Source organism: Myotis lucifugus, unplaced genomic scaffold, assembly GCF_000147115.1.
Source record: "Myotis lucifugus unplaced genomic scaffold, Myoluc2.0 scaffold_122, whole genome shotgun sequence".
NCBI lineage: Eukaryota > Metazoa > Chordata > Mammalia > Chiroptera > Vespertilionidae > Myotis > Myotis lucifugus.
The window spans coordinates 2,048,598-2,069,211 of record NW_005871170.1 but is presented as its reverse complement, the minus strand read 5'-3'; the positions used below and the strand labels follow the sequence as shown (position 1 = coordinate 2,069,211).

Here is a 20,614-nt window from a genome sequence, read left to right as displayed (position 1 = left end):
CCAGGCTGATGTCTCTTAAGACAGTTACGTTTAAAAAATAGCCCAAGTCAGAAATGGGAGTAGTTTCTATTGTCCACCTAACTTATGGAGATCTCCATTAGGAATTAGGAGACGTAGCTAAGTAGTATCAAGAGATTCCCTGGATGGGTGCTGAGGTAACTTGAGTGAATGCCAATCACAATGGGGAATCACAGGTGAATGAATGGTGGGGTCTGCTGCATCCAGCAGAACACAGCGCTACTTGAGCTGAGGAGAAGGGCAGAGAGAGCAGTCAGCTTTGAGAACCTGAGCGATAGAATTTCAGAAACATGGCAAGCCAAACAAGGTGATACAATTTACCAAAGAGCCAGCAGGAGGATGAAAACCAGAACTTGTAAACAGCAAGGTTGGAATAACTGGTTTGGGTCAGCCAATAGACAAGAAGCCTAGTCTTAGATTTCTAAAGAATAAAAGAGAGAAATACATGTTTTAAACAAAGAGCTTCATACATAGGATGATAAGTATTGGCCATATCTTTGAATAAATATGCTGTGTTACTTTATGTCTCATGTCAGATGATTGCTTATCTTATCTCCATTTTTATGTAGATAGGATGTTTGATACACATTAATTCTGGGGAGGCAGCTTAGTATGAAAACAGAATGGAATTTGAAATTTGATAGGCTCAGGTTTGAATTTCAGCTCTTGAGATTTGAGTTACAGGCCTTGAGCAAGCTACTTTCACCTCCACCCCTAGTTCTACAGAGATAGAGTTGACATATGACATTGCATAAGTTTAAGGTGTACAACATTATGATTTGAGATATGTATATGTTGTGCAATGTTTACCATAATAAGTTTAGTTAACATCTATCACTCTACATACTTACAATTTTTCCCCTTGTGATAAGAATTTTTAAGATCTCTTAGCACCTTTCAAATATAATATGGTATTGATAACCATAGTTACCATACTATACGTTACATCCCCAGAACTTATTTATCTTGTAAGTGGAAATTTGTACCTTTAGACCAACTTCACCCATTTGCCCCCTCCCCCCCCCACCAAATTCCACCCTCTGGCTACCACTAATATATTCTCTATTTCTATGAGGTTTTTAAAATTCCACATGTAAGAAAGATTATATAGTATTTATCTTTGTCTATCTGACTTACTTCACTAAGCATATTGCTCTTGAGGTCCTTCCATGTTGTCACAAATGGCAGGATTTCCTTCTTTTTTATGGCTCAATAATATTCCATTGTATATATAAATAAACCACATATTTTTTTTTTATCCATGAATCCATATATGGACACTTAAGTTATTTCCATATCTTGGCTATTGTAAATAATGCTACAGTGAACATATATTATTTTTTATTTTTTATTATTAAATCTTTATTGTTCAGATTATTACAGTTGTTCCTCTTTTTTCCCCCCATAGCTCCCCTCTACCCGGTTCCCACCCCACCATCTGCCCTTACCCACCCCCCCCACTGTCCTCATCCATAGGTGTATGATTTTTGTCCAGGCTCTTCCCGCACCCCCCACACCCCTTTCCCCCCGAGAATTGTCAGTCCACTCCCTTTCTATGCCCCTGATTCTATTATATTCACCAGTTTATTCTGTTCATCAGATTTTTTATTCACTTGATTTTTAGATTCACTTGTTGATAGATATGTATTTGTTGTTCATAATTTTTATCTTTACCTTTTCTTCTTCTTCCTCTTCTTAAAGGATACCTTTCAGCATTTCATATAATACTGGTTTGGTGGTAATGAACTCCTTTAGCTTTTCCTTATCTGTGAAGCTCTTTATCTGACCTTCAATTCTGAATGATAGCTTTGCTGGGTAAAGTAATCTTGGTTGGCCCTGGCCGGTTTGGCTCGGTGGATAGAGCGTCGGCCTGCAGACTGGAGGGTCCCAGGTTCGATTCCGGTCAGGGGCATGTACCTTGGTTGCGGGCACGTCCCCAGTGGGGGGTGTGCAGGAGGCAGCTGATCGATGTTTCTCTCTCATCGATGTTTCTAACTCTCTATCTCTCTCCCTTCCTCTCTGTAAAAAAATCAATAAAATATATTAAAAAACAAAAAGTAATCTTGGTTGTAGGTTCTTGGTATTCATTACTTTGAATATTTCTTGCCACTCCCTTCTGGCCTGCATAGTTTCTGTTGAGAAATCAGCTGACAGTCGTATGGGTACTCCCTTGTAGGTAACTGACTGTTTTTCTCTTGCTGCTTTTAATATTCTCTCTTTGTCTTTTGCTCTTGGCATTTTAATTATAATGTGTCTTGGTGTGGTCCTCTTTGGATTCCTTTTGTTTGGGGTTCTCTGTGCTTCCTGGATTTGGAAGTCTATTTCTTTCACCAGGTAGGGGAAGTTTTCTGTCATTATTTCTTCAAATAGGTTTTCAATATCTTGCTCTCTCTCTTCTTCTGGCACCCCCATAATTCAGATGTTGGTATGCTTGAAGTTGTCCCAGTGCTCCTTACACTATCTTCATATTTTTGGATTCTTTTTTCCTCAGCCCTCCCCTATGAGGCCCTGGTTCTCAGTGTCCCCCGGTAATCGCTGTAAGCACCTCTGAAAGAAAGCCACCCTCGAGTTCCGCCCGATGCCAGACAGTCCAGTTTCTCCCTGTGTGAGTCTGGGTCCCCAGAGACTTGCCCGGAACTGGAGTTCAGAGCAGTCAGGAGCTTGTGTCTCCCTCCCGATTGAAAAAGACAACTGCGTCCTCAGTTGCCAGCCCTTTCTGCGTGCTCCTCCGTGCCTCTGAACTTTACTTCTGCAGCTCCTCTGAGCCTCAGTGTGCTTTTCTCTTTCCTTCTTGTTGTAGAATTTCCACTCATCCAGCCTCCCCGTGGTTCTGGATGATGTCCGTTTTGTCTTTTAGTTGTAGTTTTGAAGTGGTTGTGCAAGGCAGCAATTTCAGGTGTTTACCTATGCCGCCATCTTGGTTTCTCCAACATATATTCTTTTGAGTTAGTATTTGATTTAATTTAATTTAATTTATTTAATTTTTATTTTTGGTATAGCAAAAGTGGAGATTTATTGAAGAATAAGTACACATGGGGAGAGGGAAGAGTCCCACAGAATGGACTCCCAGGTAGGGAGGGGGAAAAGGGTCCCCTTGAGTTAGTATTTTAAAAACTAAAAGGTTGGTTTTACTCTTGTAATTTAAAAATATCATTTAAATAAGTTTTCTTATTATAAGATAAAAGAAACACTTATAATAAAACTAGAGGCACGGTGCACGAAATTTGTGCATGGGTAGGGTCCCTAGGCCTGGTGGCGATCAGGGCTTATCAGGTTCCCCACCTCCCCGCCTCCTCCTTCCCTCGCTCCCTCAGCGCTTCATTGCCACTGCTGGTCGCCTGCCATGTTCCACACTGCCCCCTGGTTGTCGGTGCAGGTCATAGTGAGTGATCGAACTCCCGTTCTCCCGGTTGAGCTCCCAAGGGGACACTATGCATATTAGTCTTTAATATATACATACTAGAGTCCCAGTGTACGAATTCATGCACCGGTAGGTCCCTTGGCCTGGCCTGTGGGATCGGGCCGAAACCAGTTCTCCAACATACCCCAAGGGGTCCCAAATTGTGAGAGGGCTCAGGCCAGGCTGAGGCACCCCACCGATGCACGATTGGGGCCAGGGAGGGATGCGGGAGGTTGGCTAGCTGGGGAGGGACCGTGGGAGGGCTCCAGGGCATGTCCGGCCCATCTTCGCTCAGTCCTGATCAGCTGGACCCCAGGAGCAAGCTAACCTACTGTTCAGAGCATCTGCCCCCTGGTGGTCAGTGCATGTCATAGTGAGCAGTTGGGTGGCCTTAGCATATCATTAGCATATTACACTTTGATTGGCTGAATGGACGACTGGACACTTAGCATATTAGGCTTTTATTATATAGGATAGAAGATAGACCGATGTAAAAAAGATAAGGCTCAAGCCCTAATCAAGTGACTTAGTTGGTTGGAGCATCATCCCATATACAAAAAGGTTTTAGGTTCGATCCCAGGTCAGGGCAGTATGGGAGGCAATTGATTGAAGTTTTTCTCTCATACTGATGTTTCTCTGTCTCTTTCTCTCTCTTCCTCTCTCTCTTAATTAAATAAAAACATATCCTTTGATGAGGACTTAAAAAAACAAAATAAGGCTCAACATTTAACAAAAAGCAACACAAATCTCTTCGGTGATTCAGTTGCTCTAGGATGATAAATTGAATTAAAAATTAAGTAAAAGTAGAATTACAACATTAGTTTGGAAAAATTAATAAATAGAAATATTTTTCAATAGTCTTTAGACATGACAAATAATTACTATAATGAATAACAAAATTTTAAAAGATCATTTTAAAATGCTTTAAAATTTCAAAGCGAGAAAAACTAAACATTGGATATGTTTAAATATTTCTTTCTGATTTCAAATAGTGAAACATATGTGAAAATTTCCAAGAATGTATTTTTTATGAAAATGCCATGTTCACTTTATTATTATGTCAGTTAAAAGATAAATGCATATGCTTTTTCATTTCCAATTAATATGGCATATTTAGGAGATACTAAAATTTTAAAGTGTTACAATAGCCGAAGAAATGTCAGTGGTTTACAAACAGTGTGGATCTTGAATTTCTTTTGAGTAATCTTTGTAAACTTTGTTCCACGTGGATATTTGCATTTGAAGGTAATATTATGTGATTTGTATAATTATTCTTAAAATTTTTTTTTATTGATTTCAGACAGGGAGAGGGAGAGATAAATAGAAACATCAGTGATGAGAGAGAATCATTAATCAGCTGCCTCCTGCACACCCCACACTGGAGGTCGAGCCCACAACCCAGGAATTGAACCGTGACCTCTTGTTCATAGGTCAATGCTCAACCACTGAGCTATGCCAGCTTGGCTGTACAATCATTTTTGAATGGTTGGAACATAATTGGAAATTTCAATGCCTGGTAGAAAGAACATAAATATGAAGTATGGTAGATATTTGCTTCTTATATCTCCTCTATAAACTGCAAATGTTACTAAAATAGCACTTTGGTGTGTTTTCTTTGTGTTAAGTGTGCACTGTCTTTAAAATTCCAGCTTTACTTATTGCTGTCATTTGAACAGGTGTCTCAATGCTTGTACCTACTGCAAAACTAAACACGCCAGAGGAAACTTGGCCAGTTATCCAATTGATGAACTAGTAGACAGAGCCAAACAGTCTTTTCAAGGTAAGAGTGTCTATAATTGTGTACAAGTTTAGTCTTCTTAATAAATTATAGTAGTCTTCTAATTTGTTTTACTTTCCATACATGCTTCTTTAGCTTTCTGAAGAGTTTACAAATATTTCAGCTTATCTGATAGATTCAATCAGGTTATAATATTCACAGTACTTGCCACTCTTTCATTTTTTTATGACTCTAAGGTAAGTGACATGATTTGAATTTTATCACCTATTGTAGATTCCATGGAAAAGACAAAAAATAAAAATGAAAATGAAATCCATGACCTTTTGATGTGTGTTAAGAGTTTTGTGAACTGAGTAATACACTTTTTAAGATTTCTACCCACTTCTTTGGTCATTTCTGGACCATTAGAAAATTGAACTAATAAAGGTTTCCCAGAGTCTTGAAAGGAGAAGGTAGATTTTACTATCATCCAATAAAGATAGCCTTCCTTATTCATAGGACTATTGGGTCAGTAAGGAGGGGTACTGGTAGGGAGCCCTACAGAGAACGATTCGCTGTGTGAGTGGCCAGCTACTTCTGACTCAACACTTGCTGAAAAATGTGATTGTCTAGGTATCTCTCTGTACAAAATAAGACTTATCTTTTACATGAGTCACAGTTGTGTTGTTTGACACATAACTGCTTAAACTATAAACTTCCCTTTTGTCTTTGTTTATGATATGTGTAATATAACATCAGTGTGCTTTTACACCCAACATGAGATAATGCATGGCCTCATAATCTTGTGGGTTAATAATTATTGGCAATGTACTTTTCTTTGAGGGAGTAACTTTGAGTGCTATTTTCAGTACTTCACACCCTGAATTCTAGCAAGTATGAGTTCCAAACACATTTCTTTATTTAGTCTATGTAAAGCTTTTATCAACATGAATTTGGAATGCTCTTAAAAATAGAGAGAAATATAACCTTGGTTGGTTTGTTAACACCTCCCAATAATTTTTTTCTATTTTTATATTCTTAGCTTAGTCCACTCTTCTATATCCATTCAACAAGAAATGAAAGGCAACTCACTGACTCTTGCCAGTGTTCTGTTTTAGGGTGAGACTAGATACCTAATCTAAGAAAATGTCTGGGCAATTGTCTTTTGTAACACAACTACCCTAAGGATTTTTCAAAAATGGCAAAAATTTGCAAAGAACCCTAATATATTTGAAAAATGATGCCTTTTCTGGCATTCTTACATGGTGTTTGTGTTTTTATGTATCTGTTGGTTAATGGAGATATTAAAACTATATTATATATCCATCAAACACTACAAATTGGAAGGCATACAAATTAGTTTCTTTGCGGCACTTTTTCAACATTATACATTTCTAAGTACAACTACATATAACTGAAAAATTTTCTCATTTTACTTTGAAAATTTGTTTGAAAAATATAAAACAGTTAAATCACTATGTAGGAAGTGAAAGTATTCTCTGGGCTCCCTCATATCTATCCTCATCTATAACCTATACTAATGCTTTGATATGATTGCCTCATGACTTAGTATGGACACATTTATGTATTATATCTGACTTGAGGGGAAAAAAAGGAAGGGGTGAACATAGTATTTATAAAATGCTTATAGAATTACTCTGAACATATCCAACAAACTTAGCTCTCTGGTTATCTTTAGAAATGCCCTCTGAGCAGTAGAGACACAGTGTGTTAGTTCTGTCAGACTTTGATTGGCAGTTAGCATTGACACATCCAAGTGATCTGGGCTAATTAAGGTGAGTGGTTCAAAGACTGTATATCAGAAGTTGGGAGTGACTTAGTGGCTATTTTTAGAGAAAGTGTTAGAAAATATTTATTTAGTATTACTTTCATAATCATCTTCAGTAGTTATGTATGTGCCTTTTTATTTGCAATCATAGAATGTTTGCAATGTAACGTTTTTCTGTTGTCTTATTATCTGTAAATTAGAGTTGAAACTGAATGCTAGTTTTTGGACTGGTGAGCTCATTTGCTTGATATGTGGTACCGTTTCTAAAATATTGAGGTCATAACTTTCTAGATAAGCTATTGTATTTAGGAAAATTTTAAGTTATCAAGTATTTGATGCTCTTTGCTTAATAGAGTTAGAATTTGAAACGGTGGTGTGCTACTTACTAGCCACGTGATCTGACAAGGTACATGACCTCTCCGAGCCATGTTCTTCTTATTACTATGCTGTTTAGTGTCGTTTGAGATAACTTATGCGAAGTAATTGCCTGTGTCCTTAGACATTACTTAAACTGAAGGAATTTAAAATTAATTCAGAAAGAGAAGTCTTCATTTTGAGTGAGAATATTGGAACATCCACAGCAAACATTAATGACTAGAATCAAATGACAGATTTTCAAAAATATATTCTCTGAAAAATGTATCTATAGATAGAAATTATTTAGTTTGAAAACTACCTTTCATTTTCTTAATTTTAGAAAAATAAATTCATGCTAAGAATGGCCTTATAACCCCTTTCTACTATAGTAAATAGCAGTCTGTACCTCACATTTTAAAGACATTGAGTTAGTTTATTATCTTTTGTTTTCTGCAAAGGACAGTGGGATTTTAATGGTCTTACTGAATTTCTATGTTGGAGCTTTAAAATTGTGAAGAATAATTGTGAAGGTAAAAAGAAGAAATAACCCATTTTCTTAGTTTTATAGTGTTTGCATATTTAGTTCCTTTCATAACTCAGGTGTTAGGAATTGTTTTTGAACCACAACCCCATAAATTCTTCATTATGTCATTATGAAATTATCTGACCTATAATGAATAAAGAAGAATAAATATTACTCTTTGAAAGATTATGCTAAATGTAAAGGTTAAGTATGCTGCCACTAAATTTTAGCACTATGTTTAAAGTCAGTGGAAATTAAATTTCCCGTCCTGAAAATTACATTTGCTTTCTTTCTGTAACTTAAAATTTTTAATGACTGTGTAGAAATATAAAGTGTTTTTTAAAAGCTCTAAACCAATTGTGGAATGGGGATTAGAACCCAGATTGCCTGCCATGATGCAGTGAGATCACAATTTCTTTATGAATAGCATATTTATGAAATATTTTATATTCATAAAATGTATTTCTTAGTAGTCTAATGAATGTGAAGAGACTAAGAGCTAACCCAAAGGCAAGAGAGTGTTGAGAAGAGATTTGTGAAATCATTCTGAATGTAAAGTGGTTTCCCGGAGCATTAAAAATAGTATACATTCAGGTGCCGAAAAGTGAGAAAGGCAACTTATTAACTTTTGAATGGATAGCATTGAAGTCACAATCATTTATATTTTGAAATAGAAATTTTTGTTTACCATTTACATATGTGTTTGTGTGTGTGTTTGATTTTCCGGCTTTTTTGCTTTTTCTCTCACTGAACCTAGTCCCCTTGACATTTTCTTTGACTGTTTTTACCTTCTTGGTGTGTTTATCATTTTTGTGGACAGTTCTGCATATGAGTTATAAGATTTACCAGGTGACTTCTGGGTATCATATCACTGTTTTAACCGACTGCTGGGAAACCTTCCCCCCTACTTCCCCACCTCTGCCGAGATTTAGGCTTTAAAAATTCCTGGGCATGGCAGTGTCTGGGGGCTGAGGTTTGACATGGTTGCATTTTCGATATCTAGAAAAACATGTCAAGCAGTGACCAGGACTTTGTTGAGGCCAGAATGAATTTACAAGCTAGTGTTTTCTAGCATATTTGTATTGATTTTTCTCTAGCAGCTAATCAATCAGTTTCAGTGGTCTAAGTGATGGAACAAACCTTTTTAAGTGTGCTGGGTGAGTGGTGTGGAAACAACACCTTTCATTGCTGTCTCTGGAATCAAAATGTAGAGATGATGGATGAGCTGTTTTCATAGCTCTCCTGTGCTTTTCTAGATCTCATTTGTGTGTTACTACTTTTTTGTCCCTCACAAATCTGAAAAAGCCCTGCAGGAAAAGTGGCGTAAGCAGGTTATAGGAAGGTAAAGAAATTAAGGTGAAATATTCAAAGCAGAGAGAAAATTTCTTGATGGGTAGTGATTTTAGTATTAGTGCTGAAATTTTAAAAAATTAATTCTGTTTTATTTCAAGGCTTACAAAGATACCATCAATTGTGTATAAGATTAATTATGTAATGCAACTGGAAAACATTACTTCCTGCTCTTTTAAATCTGAAGAAATATGAGCAATATTTGATTTTCTGTTGTGCAAACTTCAGATTGTTGAGTTGTATGGTTTGCATCAAGCCAAATTTGACTGATCACCATTAGCAAGGGTTACTATACATTGATTTTGATCTAAAATAAAAAAGAGACCCATAATTGCATCCTATTAATTTATAAGGCAGTTATTTAAATATCTTTTATTCCTTTAATTTTTCATCTGTGCTATGTTCAAATAAAATTGAAAAATCTTATTTCTTCTAAAGGATTACTAATGTTAATTTACATGTTTTTTTGTATATTGTCAACTTCCAAAAAAAGGATTTCAGGCAGCTTACATTAAATGATTGTATGTAATAGTTCATCATGAAAATAAAAGCTGTATGAAATGCTGTATTGTGTTTGGAATGAGGGAAGATGATTTTACCAACTGATAAATTCTGCCTCTTCAGAGGAATAATGAAATAGTATGATTTATAGAATTTGAAATGCATGTGTAAAAGGAAGTATGTAGTTTATAATGAGAAATGTACATGTTTCTAGGCCATTAACACTAAGAATTCTTGTTACACATCCTTTTCTAAGAGACATTGAATAATGAATTAGAAATGCCTTTAGCTGCTAATATATAGAAATTCGCGATATAGTCTCTACATGGCCTCTTCTTCTGTTTTGACTTACAAAACCCCAAAATATAATATTAAAATATAAATTATAAAAGAATTTTAATGGGCAAGCTAAATAAATGCATGAATGTATATAACTTGATAGTGGACATGGTGCCTAAATAGCTGTTTCTCAGATACTCAGTTTAAATAAGCTGGGATTCATCAATTTGATTTTGGACAAAGTTGGTTAAAGCTTTCCATGGCAAAACAGAGTATAATTTACTGCCTTTTATTTATTCAATCTCTTAGTTTCTAAGTCATTGGTGTTCAAACCTCTCTTCAAATGAAATTTGAAAAGTCAAAGCAGTACAGCCATGGTTAGAGTAGATGTGGAGCCCTATTTAATGAGCTCCCCCCCTTTTATTTTATTTTTTACCCTCTGAGGCCTTTCCTTGGAACCTTTAGGATTCCATCTGAATTGGCCAGTTTAAATTAGTATTTCTGTGGTGTATTCCTTAACATTTTCTTAAAGGTCTGATAGTAAATATTTTAGGCTTTGTGGAGCATAGGGTCTTTGTTGCAACTGTTCATTTCTGCCCTTGTAGCATGCAAATAGCAATAGACAATACATAAATGAATAGTTGTGGCTGTGTTCCAATAAAGATTTATTTATAACTAGAGGCCCATGCGTTCACCGGTGAGGTCCCTTGGCCTGGCCTCTGCCCTCTCACAATCCAGGACCCCTCAGGGGATGTCGGAGGCCCGGTGCATGGATTTGGCCTGATCCCAGCAGGCCAGGCCTAGGGACCCCACCGGTGCATGAATCCATGCGTCAGGCCTCTAATATGCATTAAGATCTTTGGTTAATCTCTTCCTGCCCTCCCCTCTCACCCCTTCCCTCTGAGATTCATTAGTCTGTTCCATGTTTCCATGCCTGTGCGTTGAGTGTCTGCCCCCGGTGGTCAGTGTGCATCATAGCTACCAGTCGAACCGTTGAATGGTTGCTTAGGCTTTTATATATATACTAGAGGCCCGGTGCACAAAAATTTGTGCACTCAGGGGGGAACCTCAGCCCGGCCTGTGCCCTCTCGCAGTCTGGGACCCCTCGGGAGATAACGACCTGCTGGCTTAGGCCTGCTTGCGGGCTCAATGATTTTGTTATCCCCAAGGTATCACAAAAGGGTCAACTGCCATTTAGGAGTATTTAGTGTGCTGTGTGGGAATGAAAAAATGAAAATCACATGGTTCTTGTCTTCAAGGAATTCCTCCTGGTTTAGAAGGAGAGAGTAAGTAAATTGGACTGATGATTATTAAGTACACAGAAGCAGGAAGCAAGTCTTCAGATAAATATCACTGAGCCTTTTAACGTAAACAAGCACCTTTGGATTTTGAAAACACCCCCTATCTGTCTAGGGTGGTGTCAGCAAACCGACAACACTGTGTTGCCTCTCCACCTTCTCTAGCTCCTAGTTTCTTTTTCTAGTCAACCAGAGCTCTTCCTCGGATTCCCTCTCAATACATAGTTCTTGTTAGCTACTGCCATGTGGTTACAATGAATATTCCTGATGAAATCTTTTTGCCATTCTGAATCTTGAGGTTGGTATGTTTCTGGAGGTCTATGAAAGAAAGAAATCAAATAATGACTCTTTAGCTGAAGTAACTATTGGATTATATAGTTGTTATTTTTCCATTCATTCAACAAATACTTATTAAGTCTTTATTTAGAAACAGTTCATATTTCTGCTAATAGGCACATTCTTTAGAAAAGTAGGGATAAGGTCCAGCTGGTGTGGCTCAGTGGTTGAATGTTGACCCATGAACCAGGAGGTCATGGTTCGATTCCCGGTCAGGGCACATGCCTGGGTTCCGGGCTCAATCCCCAATAGGGGGTGTGCAGGAGGCAGCCAACTGATGTTTCTCCCTCTCCCTTCCTCTCTCTGAAATCAATAAAAACAAATTTTAAAAGAAAGTAAGGATAAGGGTACATTATTATAATCAACCTTTGATTACTTCTTCTAATAAGATAGGCCAGTGGGTAATGTTTGCTGATAATTGAGTAAACAGCTTGTCTTTGCTGTGGGAAACAAAGATTAAGTCCTAAGGCTGTTTTACAGAATGACATTTGCTCAAAATTCTCTGAGTTTTCATAGTTTAGAGTACATGTAATCTAAAGTACAGCAAATTTGGGGCTTCCGGGAATACCTTCTTGTATGCATCCTTAGGAAAACTAAAGTAATTAACACCCCACTGTTACTGGAGATTGTTATTCTTTCCCTCTATTGTGTTCTACAAAACAACTTGCAAATATGCAAATAAGTTTAATATATATTTAGTTATTATAATAAAATAATGAGACCTGGGAAAACAGAAAATTAGGCTATTGTCACATAGGCAGTTTTGACTCTGAACTTTTTGAAAGTTTATTCTCTATAAGGAAAAGAAACAAACAAAACAGCTTGGCATTAGATTTGAAAGAAAATTTTCACATGGACTCATATAGTGAATACTGAGAGATGTAGTAAGTAGGTCTCAGCAGCATCCTTTTAGCACTCAAATTCGCGTACTGTGTTTCTCAGAGTTGTATATTTTGGCATTCCTTGTTAAAACTTGCACCCGTGCCCGGAAAAACATAATACTCTGAAAGGATTTCTTGGGAGTACATTCTAAGTATTTGTGGCTCTCTAGTGAGCGGGCCTCACTTCTTTAGCCATCGGGCACCAGAAAGGAGTCCTGTTACAGAGGCTGATAATAGCCAAGGCGTTTGCTCACACACACTAGGTCATTCGGTGAGGTAATACTTCGGGGTATAGGACAAAGATACTAGAATTTGTCTTTGTATGTATTTCTCTTCCTTTAAAATTTTCTTTCTTTTTTATATATTTTGTATTGTACATAATCTATTAGTACACTAGTATAGAGTATAACTATGTGTTCAGATGTATTATTAAATTATTTTTATTACATGTGATTAAGCTTTTATTGCTTATTAATTATGTCATTCCATACATTTTTAAGTAAACGGAGTTTGAGAAAATATACTTATTCTTAAATTTTTTACAGATTCAGGAAAGTGATTTTTCAAAATATGGAGATCACTGACTTAGAGAGCAAATAGCCTGCCTGTTTTCCACTGTGAACCTAGTTCATTCAGCCAGGCATGGACTGAGTAGGGCAGCAGAGGTCTTTGCTCTCTGTCAAGGTCCCAAGGTGCCTGTATTCTGTTTTGATTGAGTGCAAATCCATCTGCGTTTGAGATCAAATAAGCAGATAATGAAGTTTATGCCCTTTGGAGGAAAACTGAAGTACTGAGGGAGGCTTGCCATGCATCTCTGCTCAGAGGCGGAGAGATTACCCTCCCAGCACATGTTCCCCTTCCCTTCCATCTGGGTTTAGGTCACTGGAGGACTGAGCCAGAGGGCACTGGATCAGGCATCTGTGACAGTGTGTAGATGGGTTTAGTAGGTGCTCAATAAATGTGGAATGAGTAGCTAATCCTGAATTGATTATGCCTGATGAAATTCCATGTGCAACTGGGAACCTCTAATGAAAACACAGCCTGGAAAAGCTATATGTCTAAAGTGGGCAGGAGATCTTGCTTCATGTCAGCTGCTCTTTAGGCACAGTTGAGTACTGGGTCTTATAACACAGGCTTGATTTTATGACATCAGATATTTAGTGGTGGTGGTTTTCCAAGATTTGCAACAGAAAAATTATTACTTTTGGAAATTATTTCCTGATGTTAACAGGTATCTTTCAATTCACTAAATGGGTATATCCACTTAGAGCTATGTTTATAGTTATAAGTAAATATATATGTATTTGCTTTGATATTTTTTTACAAAACAGAATTCTACAAATGGTTTTTTTGTGACAAGGGGACAAAAGTTAACCAAGGGTTTGCTTTCAGAGTTTGAACTGAGGCTGGTCTGTCTCTGGGATTATTTTGGTGAAGTTTAAAGGCTGCATGTTAGTTTTGGAAGGTTGTGTAATGGAATTTTAATAGTCCTGGAAAGATGTAAAAGTGATACCGCTACCTGGTGGTTTGTAAACCTGACCTTTGTGAGATGTTTTCTGGGCAAAAGTACTACTTTATGATGCCAGCAGCTTTTATTGATTCTGCAGAGTCTGCAGTTTTCTAACACTGGCTGTCAATTCATTCCAGCTGAAAAATTATTAAATTTCTTCTCTTGGTTGTGTGGATATTAAATTGCAGTAAACACTTGCACAATGTCAGGTACGGTGAGCACAATTTTCTGCATGAAAAAAAAAATGTTAGTGAGATCTTGGCTGTTCTGCAGAGGTTATAAATTTTTTTATTTCTTTTTATTTGGTGCTCTCAGTATATATATATATATTTCTCTTGGTGAGTTCCAGCACATTTCTTGTTATTTGTAATATAAGAAAGAAAAGTTTGATTTAGATTGCTGACTTTAAAAAAGATTCCCTTTAGTTAATCATTTCCGGTACTGTCAACAATAGAAGGGTGAGAACCTGGGGGTGAGGGATTAACCAGTGAAAATGTAATTGGAGAATAATGAGAAAGATCTGATGAAGTAATGAATTGAATGAATAAGGGAAGGAATGAATAATTAGATGACCATCCCCTCCACATAGATTTGTTTGGTTTGTTGAATTTTAGTTAAGGAAGGTGAACAATGGTGAGGTGGTAATCATTTATTGGATGTGGGTCTTAAATTTTACTTTTTCTATGAATAATCTCTAGACCTCTGGGGTGTATGTTCAAAATACAGACATCTGGCCAAATTCCCAATTCAGTAGTTCTGCCATAGGCCCGGGAATTTGTATGTTCAAATGAATCACTGCAAATAACAACTCAGATGCAGGTGTGTGAGGACCATTCTAGAAACTTTTGTCTAGACAACTTTCTTGGATTAAATACACTAAGTCATTTGATCAAAATAGTCAGTGGAAGTGGAGAAGAAATGTACTATTTATGTGAGGAAATAAAGTAAAAACTTGGGCTTGTTTTTTCACGTAATAGATGACGTGAGGCCTTTCATTAGGTTATGCTGGGGTGCTTCAGGTACAGTTTCCTAGGCTCCACCTCAAGGTATTCTGATTCTGTGAGGTAGGCTGAAAACTGGCAATGTTGTGTATTTTTTTAAAGCAACCTTGTTCTTTCTTTCTTTGTTTTTTACCCAAGGATTTTTTTCCATTGATTTTTAGAGAGTGGAAAGGAGGGAGGAGATAGAGAGATAGAGAGATAGAAACACCTATGAGAGAAAGACACGTCGATTGCTTGCCTCCTGCACGCACCCCGACAGGGTAGGGGATGAAACCTGCAACCCAGGTATATGCCCTTGACCCTTGACCGGGAATAAATCCCAAAACCCTTCTGTGTGCATGTGTGGGCCGACACTCTAACCACTGAGCATACCAGCCAGGGCAGCAGTCTAGTTCTTTTTGATCTGTACATTTATATAGATTTTCTCCCTTTTCAGTATCACTTTTATTTTGTGCAGTTTGAGTTGGGCCTTTCAATGAAGAAAGAGTGTCACACTGTTACTTAACTAAGATATGGGAAAAAGATACATCACTACTTAAAACATTTGATAAACTAAAACTGATTTGTTCCTAAGTTTGAATTGATCAATTTTGTTTGATCATACAATAGCCTGATATTCTGAGAATTTACTTTTAACATAATAAATTATACCATGAAGACTTCTTCATGAGAAATCTGGAAGCCACCTGGTTTTCCCTCTTTTGTTTCCTTCCTAGCCCTGTAGTTTCAGTTACAACTTTATGAGTAAATCAAAGAATTGCATCCTAGGAGGACACGTTTGCTATTATCTTTAGCCCTTCCTTTCCAGATGAGCATCATGAAACCTAAAGAGGATAAGTGACACCACTAAGCTCCTGTCCACCACCCAAAAATCTCTTACCACTGCTGGGAAAGACAGCTCAGGGCATATTGGGGGGGGGGGGAGGGAGGACATGTGAGTAGAAAGAAAAGTTGTGGGCTGGAAGACTAAGTGGTGGCCTCTCAGAAGAGGAGAGGCTTCAGTCCAGGAAGGGTGGTTTGCATTTGTAGGAAAATACAATTCCACTTTGGATCCAAGTCCATGAGGCCCCACGTGACTGCTGCACTCTCCATTCCACTCTCACCTGCTCACTCTGTCCCCAACCTCTTATCACCAAGCTATTCTTCCATAGTGCTTTGAACGCAGCACCTGCTCTTCCCCTTTTTTTCTGAAAGTTTTCACCTGTCTCTTTCATATTAAAGTACCAGCTTAAATATCACCTCACAGGGGCCCTTCTCTGACCAAACTTTTAAGGGAGTCTCTTCCCTTTTATTCTCTACCATATCACACTGTTTATTTCCTCCAGAGCACTTATAGTAATTTTTACTTTAGAGCTACTTGTTTCTTCATTTCTTTAAAAATTAAAAAAAAAATTTCAATTAGTTTACATTCAATATTATTTTGTATTAGTTTAAGGTGTACAGCATAGTGGTTAGACAATCATATACTTTACTAAGTGTTCTCTGTGATCTTTGCAGTACCCAACTGGCATCATACACAGTTATTACAATATTACTGGCTATATTCCCTATGCTGTTGCTGTACTTGACATCCCCATGACTATTTTGTAACTACCAATCTGTACTTCTCAATCCCTTCACCTTTGTCTTTATTCCTCTTTATTCTGAGAAGTTAGTGAGAATGCCTGTTTAATTCATCACTGGAGTTTAGAGTTTGGCACAGCACAGGGCATATAGTGGGCCATAATAAATATTTGTTGAAAAAAATGCATGAATAAAAATTATAGCTTATAAATTAACTAGAGGCCCGGTGCATGAAATTTGTGCAGTGGGGGATGGGGTTCCCTCAGCAAAGCCTGCCCCTCAGTCTGGGAGCCCTCAGTGGATGTCCTACTGATGGCCACAGTCTGGCAGCAGAGGCTTGGAGCAGGCGTCTCGTGTGTGTGTGTGTTTGTGTGTGTGTGTGTATGTGTGTGTGTGTGTGTGTGTGTGTGTATGTGTCTGCTGGGGCCTGCCCCCAGCCGCGCCACATAGGCTCCGAGCAGTTGCCTTGTGTTTGTCCCCACTGGTGGTCTGCTCCCAGCCACATTGGAGGCCCAGAGTAGGCGCTGTGTGTGTGTGTGTGTGTGTGTGTGTGTGTGTGTGTGTCTGTGTCTGCTGAGGGCCCTGGCCCCCAGCCACACACTGGAAGCCTGTAGCAGGCGCCCATCTCCGTTGATCTCTCAGGCTCCTGGCTTCCACTGCATGTTGTTACTCTCCCCTTGACTGTGACCAGAGGAGGAGCATCCGTGGGGCACCCTTTCCTGCTGTGGGGTGGCCGGGGCGACCCAGGGACAGGCGCACAGGGGGGCTGGCTGCAGGCCGCCCTTTCCTGCTCTGGGATTGCAGCGGTGATCCCACCAGCAGGAGCACACGGGGGCTGGCTGCAGGCCACTCTTTCCTGCTCTGGGATTGCAGCGGCGACCCAGGGGCAGGCAGGTGCACATGGGGGCTGGCTGCAGGCCGCCCTTTCCTGCTCTGGGATTGCAGCGGCGACCCAGGGGCAGGCGCACACGGGGGCTGGCTAGAGGCTGCCCTTTCCTGCTCCATGATCGCCGCGGCATTCCCACGGGCAGGCGCACACGGGGGCTGGCTGCAGGCTGCCCTTTCCTGCTCTGGGATCGCTGCGGCGACCCAGGGGCAGGCGCACATGGGGGCTGGCTGCAGGCCGCCCTTTCCTGCTCTGGGATTGCTGTGGCGATCCCACGGGCAGGCGCACATAGAGGCCGCTCTTTCCTGCTCCGTGATCGCTGTGGCAATCCCACGGGCAGGCGCACATGGGGGCTGGCTAGAGGCCACCCTTTCCTGCTGTGGGATCTCCAGTTGCTGATCCAGGGCAGGCGCCCGCCTCTTCCCTGCCCCACTCCGGCTTCTCTGATCACTGGCAGGGGGGCGGGCAAAGGCGGCCGGTTCTCCGATCCAGGGCCAGGGGCAGTGCCTCCCGGCTCTTGCCTGCCGCCTGAGTTTCCAATCACTGTCCTTCCCCTATGGCCTCCCATCATTGTGCCTATGTATGCAAATTAACCACCATCTTTGTTGGCGGTTAACCGCCATCTTTCTTGGCAGTTAATTTGCGTATCGCCCTGATTAGCCAATGGGAAGCGTAGCAGAGGTACGGTTAATTACCCTTTTTGTCTTTTATTAGATAGGATAGAATTCCATGAAATTTAGATTTGTTTAAAAACATTCTTCATAATGAGGTCTGCTGTTTTAGAGCAAAGCATAAACAACATAAGCTACAGAAATGCCTTTCTACATCTTCATCTTATTAGGAAAAACATATTCGCTTTTCGTAAACACCTTCTCCAGTGGGTGTGAAGTGACAGACTTCAGTACTGGGAATAGGGATAGTAGCAATGTTTCAGGAGCCATGCTTGATACTGTGTGTGTGTGTGCGCGCGCGTGCTCTAGCATGCACACATGTGCATACCTGTGTTACCTGATAAGTAGGATTCTCAGGGCCCAAGAAATATGGTGAACCTAAAATCCAAACCCAGAAGAAAAGCCCAGAAAGTCATCAAAACAAAGAGATCTGAGGCAGAATTCAAAGCTAGAGCATTAAACCAGAAAAATGGAGAGAAAATAAACCCAACCACATGGAGAATAAATGGGAGAAAATCCCAGCTAGTTAGTTAGAATGGGGCCATGTTGCTTATCACTTGAAAAGTGTTGGACTTGACTCAGGGTTTAAAGTCTATTTGTGCAATGGACAAGTCTACTTTTGGCATTAAATATATTTGAACTATTTAAGCTTAGTTGACTGCTTATAAATTTTATAAACATTTAAAAATAATCTAAGATTTAACAGATTTGGAGAATCAACATTTCCAGTTTTCTTCTCTTATAATAGCATGTGGATAAACTATTGAAAAATCCTTGTGGTCTATTACGTGGCGGCCTCTATTGAATCATGTCTCCCAGTATTCATGCTCTGTGCATACCCCTGCCACATTGACTGTCAGGTTGACCACTTGTCTTGCTTTGACCAGTGGGACATTATAAAACATGATGTAAGCAGAGGTTTGATAAGCCCTTGCACAATGGGGCTTATTCACATGGGGTGTTAGTTGGAGTCCTGAGCCACCATGTAAGGAGGTCTGGCAGTATCATATGGACAAAGAGAGGTGCATAGACAGCCCACAGATATTCCAGCTGCCCAGCTGAGATGTGAAGAAGTCATAGTGAATTTTCCAGCTGCTACATTGATCAGAATTATCTCGATTGAATAATTGTGAACAATACTCAATCATTGTTTTAAGCCTTTAATTTTTGTGTATTGTGCAGCAACAAGAATATTAGATATTTTAAAAAATGTATTTTAATATTAAAATGTCACAATGCCTTTATTATATTTACAGATTATAATAAAGATTAACCAAATATAGTCAGGATTGTTTTTCATTAAACTAAATCTGGTGGAAGTAATAGGATTATGGTTTAAACAATTGCTGGCATATCACCAGGAACTATTAAGGGTACTTTATTGTCTATAATCCAGTCAGTAAGCAATTATATCACTGGGTGTTAAGAGCAGTCATTCAGATAAAATCTAAAATGCTATGGCATTTTGGTTAAGAGCAGAATGGGTCCAATTCTGCTTCCATAGTTCATTAGCTCTGTGGCTTTACGAAAGCTGTTTATTTTCTCTCAGCCTCAACTTTCCCATCTGGAAAATGGGGATAAAGCATACTTATCAGATAAACAGCATGAATATTAAACAAAATAACTTAATGCTAAGTCTGTGATACTTTGAGAATACTTAATAAATGGTTGCTTATTGTTGTTATTAACAATAATAATAAGAGGGCAAGAAGGAGGAGGAGGAACAGGAGAAAATAAGTTACTACCTAAGAAAATGCTGTTGCCATTTTAATTAACTTATTTTTCTTTCCAACGCTTCTATGCATTTGTGTGCACATCCACATGCTTTCACATGCCTGTGCCTGGGCTGCTGCAAAGAAACACTGGACTATAAATGTGCTTCTCACATTTAAAGTGCATGCGGATGACCTGGGGATTTGTTGCCATTTTGTTTCCTAGGTCTTGGGTGGGGCCTGTGAATCTGTATTCTGAGCCCCAGGTCATGCTGATACTGAGTGGAAAGGGCCTGGAGGTGGCATGATACTCATGACCCTTCATATTTTGGCTTAAATCTCTTTTTCAGCCCCCATCTCTCTCCATTCTGCACCACATTTGTTCTCCAGTGACAGCATTTTTTCTTCTTACAACTGTGATAGTGCTTGCCAGGTTTAAGGTGATTTGTTTAAATGTTCATATCCTTGACTTTACCTCCTCTAATAAGGACTGCTTGGGTCTTACTTATTGTGATATCACAATTAATGTTCAAGTAAGTGTGCTTTACATGCATGCACGCCCTTATTATCCTCAAAACCAAAAATCGGAAACTTTCTCTTTACCAACTGCAAGTAGTGAATGTTCTCAGAATGAACCTTCTAAATTTCTGGCTGTGGATCCTGGAGTTCGAAGGAATAGTCAGCCAGTACCCCTGATTGGTAATGAGAGAAAACAGATTGTTCACAGGTGTGAAGTAATTTAGGAGAGGATAATGTGGATTGGGCACAGCAAAAAACTATTTTTTTGTGAATATTGATGTACACCATTATGTATATATGTGT

General features: G+C 39.0%; 1 protein-coding gene across 4 annotated transcripts in view; it reads left to right on the top strand.

The window, feature by feature from the left end:
• CDKAL1 (CDK5 regulatory subunit associated protein 1 like 1) overlaps positions 1-20,614 on the top strand; it is a 628,254-nt gene that overhangs the window by 273,388 nt on the left and 334,252 nt on the right. For all 4 annotated transcript variants that reach the window (XM_006093745.3, XM_006093747.3, XM_023758088.1 and 1 more), the window contains one exon: positions 5,095-5,198. In XM_006093745.3, coding sequence (XP_006093807.1) covers positions 5,095-5,198 — 104 coding nt within the window. The remainder of the gene's footprint in view (positions 1-5,094; positions 5,199-20,614) is intronic.